Source organism: Lolium perenne, chromosome 6 (genome assembly GCF_019359855.2).
Source record: "Lolium perenne isolate Kyuss_39 chromosome 6, Kyuss_2.0, whole genome shotgun sequence".
NCBI classification, from domain to species: domain Eukaryota; kingdom Viridiplantae; phylum Streptophyta; class Magnoliopsida; order Poales; family Poaceae; genus Lolium; species Lolium perenne.
Genome location: NC_067249.2, coordinates 132,456,344 through 132,467,259, shown reverse-complemented (window position 1 = coordinate 132,467,259; position 10,916 = coordinate 132,456,344). Strand labels below are relative to the sequence as shown.

The window sequence follows — 10,916 nt, the reverse complement described above, 5'->3', positions numbered from 1 at the left end:
GCTCGTTTATGATGTGTTGTCTACATTGTATTCCATATTATGAACTTATTCCATTCTTGTGATCGATCAACAACCTGACTTGTTCTTGTTCCGCCAAGCAAGTGGTATGTGGTCTTTCGGGGAAGAAATCCAGGTATCTGCAACTCATAGAGGATTTGCTAACAGCAAGTGAATCGCTACTCCAACAAGGATATGAAACATTAGAGGAGGCACAAGCCGAGTACTAGACCTTCTTGGATGATCAAGACATGGCTATTTAGAGCATGAAACAACCATTGACGTTAGCACAAGGAGCACGGGAGCTAGTGGGTGTTCTTGCAATGCCATTAGCACAAGCAACACCGGAGGTACGTGCGAGTAGGGTGAAACAATTCGTCATCGTCTTCCTGGTCGTTAGGATCTTGTGGTTCTCAATCTAGTATGATTGGATGTAACATGCAATGTTATGGTAATCTCACTCTATTTGAACGATAGGTCGATAGTAAGAGTATGGCAACGAGATGTGTGCAACCAAACAATTTATACGGTGTATGAGTAGAGCCATAATAGAATGCGCTGTGAAAAGAACTAGTCTTTGTTGTTCAACCAGTGCACGAAACCGCTTCAAAAGAGTAATCAAACAACGAGCCACTTCTGGCTCATGGCTCGTTTACAGTGGGCAACCCACCCTGGAACCTGCCCCAGTGAGACCCCAATTGAGAAGGGACCCCGTTGTGTTCCTGGTGGCTGCCAATACCTGAACGATGCATTGGAAGCAGAATGCATGGCGATCCGGAATTGCCACGGATTGTCTCAGGTGCAAAGGCAAAAAATACAATACAGTATGGGAAGGGTATTTTTTTTGCCACGGATTGTCTTGGTTTGAAGAACGCAGTCTCCTCTGATCATTGCTCGTGGGCCGCTTGGGTCTTTATTCACCTTGCGGGGTTTAATTTTTCACCGAAAAACTAGACAACAAAATGATGAGATTTCGCTAAAAATGAGAATGTTTGTAAATTAAATGCCACTAACTCGTTTGATGGCCATCATTTCATGAAAAAAATAATTGAATTCAATCAAGATACTATAGCCAAGGTGTTTGGCTGTCATGGAACTGGGAATTCCAGCAAATGGGTATGGTATGGTTGTTATATCAGCTCCCTAACCTTGTCATTGTTCTGAAAATCATTTCATTTCATAAATCCTTAGTGGCAGCCGAATATGATTTTTAAATTTGGAATTTCAAATTGAACAAATGAAACGAGGCCATTAGTGTCCTTCCATTTCGTTTCTGCCAAATGAAATGAAATGAAATGAGAGGTGACACACGAGCTTAACATACTTTCTGAGCTAGAACAAAGTACAATGCCACATTGACACAATAAGTTCACTAAAGATTACTGAGGGCCCACAAGTAACTAAACCAGTCTACCATGAGGCCACCTTCACGACCACGGTAATTACAGTCAACCAAATGTGCAACATTCCAGGTAAGGTGTGACTAAAGACAGCTCCAGACTACTAGCATACTTCAGCAGCTCAACAATATCTTAACTACTGCTTCAATCAAGTGTTCTCCTTGATAGCCTCGTCTATAGCTTTGATGTTGTCCCTCAGTACTTTCCACTGCACATGTAAGAAACGACTGAGCTGTTATTCGAAGGAAAATGATTGACTTGCTGCTGCATACCCAAGTAAAGATCACAATGGTTGCTACCATAGTTCTACCTAGTACTCCCTCCGTTTCTAGATATAAAGCTATATAGTTTCTGGCACGTAAATTAAAGAATGCATATTTAGAAAAATTACACCATGTTTGGCTAGGTTTAACCCTATACAATTGACGTGACCTAATAGAGGACTTTGCATAAGATAAGAAAACCTAATCAAATCCCCCAAAATATTGTCCCTACAAGCGGGGCAACGCAATGCACCTTATATTCTGGAATTTTCCTCAAAACACTATATGGCTTATATATAGGAACGGAGGGAGTATAAAATAGCAGACAACAAAGTAAATCATGACAGTATGTGGCAAATGTTGTATGAGGTTGGAACTTGAGGGTATGTGCATGATATAGTTTAACAAATTAAGATACTTCTGATAATGCTACTGTGATAAATATCATGAGAGATGAGTACTGAGACTAAAATTATTCAGGTTGAACGTAGGAGTGTTTGACAATAAACTTGCACACCCGATAACACTATCTCCTTATGTGTTCAGGATTTATTTCATGCTGAAAAAAGGATCGCTTTTGCCAAGAAACTTCAATAAGGGCTACTTGATATTCTAAGTGCAGCATTCAGGTATCAAACAGATTATGATCCATCTTTTCACAGAAACAAATTTGCTTTATGCATATAGGATACATGCAGATGTAGAAAGCTAGAAATGTATCTAACCTGATCCATCGTAAGTGATATACCTGAAAAGAAGAAGATGGAATAATAAGCAAAGAAGTCATGACATCATCTTGACAACAATTACAGACAGTATTTCTTTTGTAAGTGAAAACATTACAGACAGTACTTGAGCCAGAGAAAAAAAGAAGATTTCCACGATGTGGATATCCAAATTCTGTTAGGATAAACCCATACACTTATGGTACCATGTATGGCGATTGGTATTCAGCATGATAATGAATGAGTAGAAGAGTTGGAACTTGGAACAGTGTTCTGAGTGTAAAAATGAAGGCATTGGCATAGATACATAATAGTAAGTTTATTATGCTCCCTCGAAATCAAAATCTAGATTATAACTCATTCATATCTATGAAATAGGGATATGAAATATTTGTGACTGGAAGTAAAAACCTCTGCTTCATCATTTGACCAAATATTGCATTTTCAATTTCAAGTGATCCAAGAAGTGCACAGGCATAAGAACTTTATATTCAGGGATTAACGTACAACAATAGCTGAGTGTAAGACACAGATTAAATGGGGGCAGATTCTCCTTCAACAAGTTCTACTTAAAATTATGATAAAATAATTTTCGGAATGCGACGCTTAGAACATAACTAGCTGAGAGATTACACAACAATTCATGATAATGTTAGTGGGTGCAGAAGTGGTATCCAAAGCCGAACTCCTCTCAGTGGTGTTATCTGATCAATAGATAACTAATTCCTAAGTCACTTACTAAACAGAGAGCCGTTATCAAATACAAACAACAAAAACAAATTATGGGCCTCGCGTTAAGTCATTGGATACTAGATGCATCAGAGTTCTGAAGATTAACAAATGTGTATCTGCCAGCACAGCGAAAGAAATATGATCTGCTGATATTTAGACAATGCAAACATTACACATCCGCGTGGATTATGGAAGGGCGATACAATAAGCAGGTGCAAAGGCAACATGCTGTCCCGATTGATGTCACACAATTGTGTACCGCAAGAGCGCAGACAGAAAATGCAGTCCCCTCCGATTGACGCCACACAGCACAACAGGCAACACCCATTTGACAGTTGAGACCAATAATAGGTGTTAGGGAACTTGAAAGAGTAACCGCAATACCTTTGCGCCCGGGGAGGTCCTTGCCGTCCTTGACGTAGAACTCGCGGACGTCGACCATGACCTTGCCGCTCCAGCTCCTCACGGACACCCTCTTGTTCTTGGAAATCTGAACAGTAAAGATTGACAAATCCACGGGGCTAGTGTTTAGGGATCTGCCTTTCGAGAGGGCATCGGTGAAATAAGGGAGCGGTAGGTTTGACAGGGAATAGGGAACCAGCACCTGCGCAACGACGATGCCGCCGTCGTCGGCGTCGTCCTTCCCGGCCGCCTGGCGCTTGGCCGGCGGGTCGCCCCCACTGCCGCCGCCGCCGCCGCCGCCGCCGCCGCCGAAGCGCTTGTTCCCCTTGCGCCACATCTCGCTGGATCTCCCCGCGAAGATTTCACTTGGTCGCGCGGCTGACGAGAAACCGCAAGAGTAGAGGAGGGGGGCTGGAGGCGGCGATGGCAACCGACGAGAGGGGATGGAGCGCCTCCGCTCTTTCCGTGTATAGGCAACTTTTCGTGTGTCGCGCTCGAACCGCCGCTTTAGCCAAATTGCTATGGGCTCCGTCTCGCACGCAAACAAAAGCCTGATCCGGGCTTCCGGCGCTAGCACGGGGGCTGCCGGGCCGAAAGGCAAGCCCTATTTGACGCTCAACGCGTCCAATATCCCCTTGACACGTACCCGCATCCTTCTTCTTCAAGTTTCTGGGCCGGCCCACTTCTCCTTCATACAGTGGAGAAGAAGACGGGACGCGCGGCGAGGCTAGGGGGGGGGGGGGGGGGGGTGTATATGCCGACGTGTGCAACCGGAAACCCGCGACGCACACCCTAAGCGGGTTTTGTTTTGTTTCTTTATGGTGCATTTTAAAATCAGAACATTATTAAAATTTTAACATTTTCTATCAGAAGATATTTTAAATTTGAACTTTTTTACTTTCCTATATTTTAATTGAAAAGTTTTTAAAAAATAGGGAAACATAAATTACTTTGAAACCAGAATAATTTTTAAAAATAATTTGTCATGAACAATTTTCAAATCTAAATATGTTTTAGGCCTGAAGATTTTTTGAAATCTGAACATTTCAAAATTTTGAATGAATTTTAAATTAAAAAAATTAAATAAAAAGTAACAGAAAATCACACAAAAAACTATCAAAGAAACCCAAACCCGAAAAGGCAGACAAAAAATAGCGCATCCTCAACAGCTTAGGTTTTGGGGAGGTGGGGGTGCAACGAGTCCTCGACGGCTTAGGGTTTCAGGTCGATGTACATGGACTCGCTAGAGTTAGAGCAGGGGAGTTCAGAGGGAGGCCAGGGGGTGGTGGAGGACCGGTGGAGGCGGCAGTTCAAGCATGAAGGGGCGGGAGTGTCGCCGGTCGTGGGATGTGGGAGCGGGCGATTAGGCCACCGTTGACGGCGGGAGTGGTAGGAGATGAACTGGAATAATGTGAACGAAGAAGATGCCAGAGAAGAAGACGATGGAGTGGTTGTCCGTTGTTGTTGGACTCGGCCCATCGTGATGTCCGTGCAGGCGTCGGTCACATGCCAGACCTAAGAAGCGCTAAATGGGAGCACCTGGGCGAGACATATAGGTGCAAAACGTTGCTTAAAATAAATATGGCAAAAAGTCAGATGTAGCTACAGCCGGTTATGTTGTAACATTTTTTTTGTAAATGGTATAATTTATTTTCGAATGTAACAATTTCTCTGCGTATGTAGCATTTAAAAAATGTGTCATCTTCTTGCAACTTTTTTTCAAGAAATCGTAAAAAGTTACAACGTGTAGCAAAAAACTTTCGCAACAGTTTGAACATGCCCATGTAGCAAAAAATGTCGTATGTAAAAATCCCCATTTGCTTTGAGAAAAATAGAAAATTTATGTCGCAATGTCTAAAAAACCAATACATCCATCATTTTTGCGTAACTCATCCAACATTACTAAACCATGTATGTAACATTCGAGAAATCTTTATGTAGCATATGCACTGAATCATTGTAGCAATTTGATCATACTAACACAAAAAAAGATAGATACATCATACATGTAGCAAATTTAGGTGAGCCTTTGTGGCATTGGGAAATCCTTCGTGGGACTCCACACCTCTCCAACGTGACGTGCCTTCCTCCCAAGGAAGGGAACAAGGAAATACATCTTCGTCTCCGCGTGCTTCAGTTATTTGTAACTGATCTCTTATGTGTGTTATTTACTCTTGTGATATCCCTTGAAGTACCTTGTATCATCATATAAGTTGCCTCACCTAGTTTGCATGAGGCCCACTTTCTATTCCGCAAAGCCTAAAAGTGCAAATGAAATTAAACAAAATTTGTAGAACCTATCATGCCCTCTAGGTTACCATCTCTATCCTTTCAACTACCATCCGAGTACTACTATCATTGGCTCCCTCATATGGTCTTGTTGTTCATAAAGTGTACGTTAAGACATCTTTCCTAAATGGAGAGTCGGACGAGGAAATTTACATGGAGCAGCCAGATGATTTTTTGTAGTAAATGGTCAATAAGGAAAGGTTTGCAAGTTGTTGAAGTCTTTATATGGTCTGAAGCAAGCTCCTCGCAATGGCACGAGAAGTTCGAAAGAAGTTTGACTGTTGAAGGATTTGTCGTAAACGACGAAGCTGACAAGTGTGTGTACTATCGCCATGGTGGGGGCGAGGGAGTCATTATTTGCTTATACGTTGATGACATATTTATTTTTGGAACCAACCTGGATGTGATTAAGAATACCACGGATTTATTATCTCGTTGTTTTGAGATGAAGGATCTTGGAGTAGTTGATGTAATTTTGAACATCAAGCTACTAAGAGATGACAATGGTGGTATTACCTTGCTTCAATCTCACTATGTGGAAAAGATCTTGAGTCATTTTGGGTATAGCGACTACAAGTCCTTGCCAACACCTTATGATCCTAGTGTGATTCTTCGATAGAACAAAATGGGTGCTAGAGATCAACTGAGATATTCTCAGATTACTGGCTCGCATCTGTATTTAGCTAGCGCTACGAGGCCTGACGTCATCTTTCATGTAAGCAAACTTAGCCGATTTGTTTCAAATCCTGGCGATGATCATTGGCATGCTCTTGAAAGAGTTATGCACTATCTAGAAGGCACCGCAAGCTATATATGGCATTCACTATACCAAGTATCCAAGGGTATTGGAGGGTTATAATGACTCAAACTGGATATCTGATACTTATGCGATCAATTAAGGCCACTAGTGGATATGTATTTACACTTGGTGGTGGTGCTATTTATCGGAAGTCTTGCAAGCAATTCATCTTAACGAGATCAACAATGGAAGCATACCTCACAACATTAGACACAACCACTGTTGAAGCAGAGTGACTTTGTGAGCTCTTGATGAACTACATGTGGTTGAGAAACCAATACTCGATATTCCAATGAACCGTTATAATCAACATCAAGGTAAAAAAGTTTTAAGGACAATATGAAGTTATCAAGACATGTGAATATGATGTTAAAATTTGTCAGAAAAATGAGAAAATCCAGAGTTATTGTGTTAGATTATATCCATACGTCTAGAAACTTTGTAGACCCCTTCACAAAGGTCATATCACATAATTTGATACATAATGCATCAAAACATATGGGCATAAAGTTATCCACAGTTGTAACCCACTCGATGTGATTGATAACCCACAAGTATAGGGGATCGCAACAGTCTTCGAGGGAAGTAAAACCCAAATTTATTGATTCGACACAAGGGGAGGTAAAGAATACTTATAAGCCTTAACAACTGAGTTGTCCATTCAGCTGCACCTGGAAAAGCACTAGTAACAGGGGTGATGTGAAAGCAGCAGTAATATGAGAGCAATAGTAACGATAACACGCCAGCGAATATGATAACACCGAGGCAATGGCACCAGAAAATAGTTGATACTACTTCCAATGTCATATAGGAACGAGTATATGATGATGAGAGATGGACAGGGGTTCCCAGCTATCTACACTAGTGGTAACTCTCCAATAACAAGTGACAAGTGTTGGGTGAACAAATTACAGTTGGGCAATTGATAGGATTGAAATAGCATTAAGATAGAACATCAAGATTATTAATCATGTAGGCATGTTTTCCATATATAGTCATATGTGCTCGCAATGAGAAACTTGCATAACATCTTTTGTCCTACCAGCCGGTGGCAGCCAGGCCTCAAGGGAATCTACTGGCGATTAAGGTACTCCTTTTAATAGAGCACCGGAGCAAAGCATTAACACTTGGTGAAAACATGTGGTCCTCATATCACAGCCTTCCCCTCCGGTTGTCCCAATTTCTGTCACTTTGGGGCCTCGGGTTCCGGACAGCAATATGTGCAAACAACTTGTAGATACAATCTAAGCAATAAGTATAGAGCTCAAATCTAAGATCATACCACTCGTGCACTAGTGACAAGCATTAAACACAACAAGATTGCAGCAACAATAACTTCACAAACTTTATAGATAGACTAATCATAATGTAACAATCCATCGGATCCCAACAAACACAACACCGATTACATCAGATGGATCTCAATCATGTAAGGCAGCTCATGAGATCATTGTATTGAAGTACATGGGATAGAGAGTACCAACTAGCTACTGCTAGAACCCGTAGTCCATGGGGGAACTACTCACGGAGCATGATGGAGGCGGTGGCGTCGATGGAGATGGCTTCCGGGGGCACTTCCCCATCTCGGCGGCGTGCCGGAACAGAGATTATGTCCCCCGAATTGGAGTTTCGCGATGGCGGCGGCGCCCCTGGAGTCTTTATGGAGTTTCGTCAATCCGTCTCGAGGTTTTAGGTCGCGAGGGGTCTTACAGGCGAAGAGGCGGCGCAAGGAGGCTCCTGGGAGGGCCACCCCATAGGGCGGCGCGCCCCCCTCCAGGCCGCGCCGGCCTATGGTCTGGGGGCCCCAGGCCTCCCCTTCGACTCTCCTTCGGTGTGCTGGTCCGTCTCGGTGAATTATGATGTTTGGTCTTCGTTTCGTCGAATTCCGAGAATATTGCCCAAACAGCCCTTCTGGAACCAAAAACAGCAGAAAACAGGAACTGGCACTTCGGCATCTTGTTAATAGGTTAGTTCCGAAAAACGCATAAAAACATTATAAAGTGCGAGCAAAACATGTAGGTATTGTCATAAAACAAGCATGGAACATCAGAAATTATAGATACGTTGGAGACGTATCAGTGATCAGAGATCAAATGAAAATTTAAAGACAAGCTTTATGTAAACTGAGAGGAAAGCATACTAACTCTTTGTATGATAACACTCCGTGAAGATGCAATACTTTTATAATCTGCATGATAGGCTGATTTTATCTTAATGTGTTCTAAGTGGATTATTTAAGCACATATATTGTCATGTAGAACATTTGTTGAAGAACACACCTATATGAGTCCGACTGTTAAACATCGTTGTCTATGAGAGTTGGGTGTTGTCTAATGAACTCATAAAAGTCCATGGAGTATGAAGCATAAGCTCCACCCACGGGGAAGCCCTGTGATGGCCAAGTATCGTTTAAGACATTATGTGAAGGTAGGTTCATAGAAAACTTGCAGTTCAAGGCTTAGTCCACGGTTCAAATAGCAATCCAGTGTAGCATAGAGTTCTAGCTGAAATTTCAACCTAACAGTCTTCACTAAAGTATCGGAATATAACACAATGTTTTGGAACCAAAGGTAAGTTTGTTGTGCCTCTAGGATCTGGTGGGGGATTTTTGGAATTATGCTCAATATTTGTCCCAGCCCATTTAATCTATTTCATAATTCCTGAAATCACATAGACCCAATGGCCCATTCATGCAAGGCAAGAAGTGGGACAAAAGTATAGCCCCACCTTTCTAGTTTACGAAGAGCTGGGAAAGGGGCTGCTTCACATGTGGTATGATCATGAGAAGAGAGCTCCTACACGCGTGCTCCTCCTCCTCCTCTGCCGCCCGCCTCGCCACGCCATGCCACGGCATTACGTGCTGATAATGTTGGGACTCCAAGTGCAGAGTGTTGTGTCAGCAGAGTATTTTCCACACAAGGGTGACTTGGGGGTTTATATCAAACTCTCGGGGAACTGAGCAAAGAGTATTCTCTTCTCTCTTCTTCTAGCAATCCTGCAAAGTAAAATAAAGCCTTGTGTCCCCAACTTCACCGTGTGCTTGTCAAGTACAAGGTTAGTGTAAGTAAATAAAACACAAGTAAAAATAAAGCAAGTAAAATTAGATAAAATATAGTAACTAAGTAAAAACTGTAAAAGGGTTGATAGTTTTTGGTGTTTTCGATGCAAATAAAAAAACTGAATATATTTGTTTTTTCGGATTAAAATAGTGCATCAAATAGAAAAAGATAAAAGCAATATAAAGGTGTTTCTTATGATAAAAAGTGGACCGGGGTTCATGGATTTACTTGACTATTCTCTCTTTTAAGTTGTAGTGGACATATAATAATTCATCAATGAGATACGAGGATGCAAAAATAATAATATGAGTAAGATACGAATTGATATGGGCACCACGTCCTAACAGAGAGATGATGCAACACATCTCTCTTATAATCCACAAGAAAGGGAAAACTCCATGCAATCTCATATTAAGAATTAACAGAGTATAGCCATAAGTACTTTGACATGATGTTTGAATATCAAATATGCTACCTTGACCAAACAAGTTCATCACTTGTGTCACGTGACAAATATAGCACATGCATTCACTTTATCCCTAGTGAGGTAGCAAAAGAAAAGGCAAAACAATAATAGATCATGAATTTGTTGTCACTATTCAATCACTAAAACCATGGTACTCCATCTAATACACACATCACCCCACACACGCTCTTGCATAGATGTTGGATCAGAACAAATACTTAAGAACGGCGTACATAATATGCAACTATCAATACATCTTACACATAATATGATCAGATCTCATAGCACAATATCATAGAATAAGGATCCACCACATAGGTATTACAAATATGGCCATAATCATGTGAGGCAGCTCATATGGCACTAAGAACTATGAAGAACATGAGAGAAATAGATCAAGATACTGCCACAAGCCCGTAATCTAGAGGTGGACTAATCTCCCTTGATCATGGTGACGATGATGAAGACGTTGGCGAAGGTGGAGATCACTCCGGCGGTGATCCCTGCAGAGTTTCTAATACGGGGTGGCCTTCGGACACCGCCTCCTCAAGACCGACAAGCCCTCCTCGTGGTCCAATGACACGAGCTCGAGCCCAAGCCCTACACCAAGAGGTGAATTCGCTCCTTTCCACGTATGCATTTGATACCCCTTTGGATGGCGTGCTACTTCATGCAAATACCCTATGTTCAATCAGGTACATCGACCAAGACACAAGCCACGGAGAACACGCCAAGGAAGAGGGAGCTGGAAATGATGAAAATGGGGCTACAGCGCCCAGGGCGG

At 42.0% G+C, this 10,916-nt stretch overlaps 1 protein-coding gene across 1 annotated transcript; it reads right to left on the bottom strand.

Moving 5' to 3' along the window:
* Positions 1 to 1,293: 1,293 nt before the first annotated feature.
* LOC127334508 (RNA polymerase II transcriptional coactivator KIWI) lies at positions 1,294 to 3,998 on the bottom strand. Its single transcript, XM_051360977.2, has 4 exons — positions 3,722 to 3,998; positions 3,502 to 3,607; positions 2,386 to 2,408; positions 1,294 to 1,605 (listed from the first exon to the last, which is right to left on the bottom strand). Exons 1-4 carry the CDS (start codon positions 3,854 to 3,856, stop codon positions 1,546 to 1,548), a joined length of 324 nt encoding a protein of 107 aa, XP_051216937.1. The 5' UTR covers positions 3,857 to 3,998; the 3' UTR covers positions 1,294 to 1,545.
* Between the last annotated feature and the right edge of the window lie 6,918 nt (positions 3,999 to 10,916).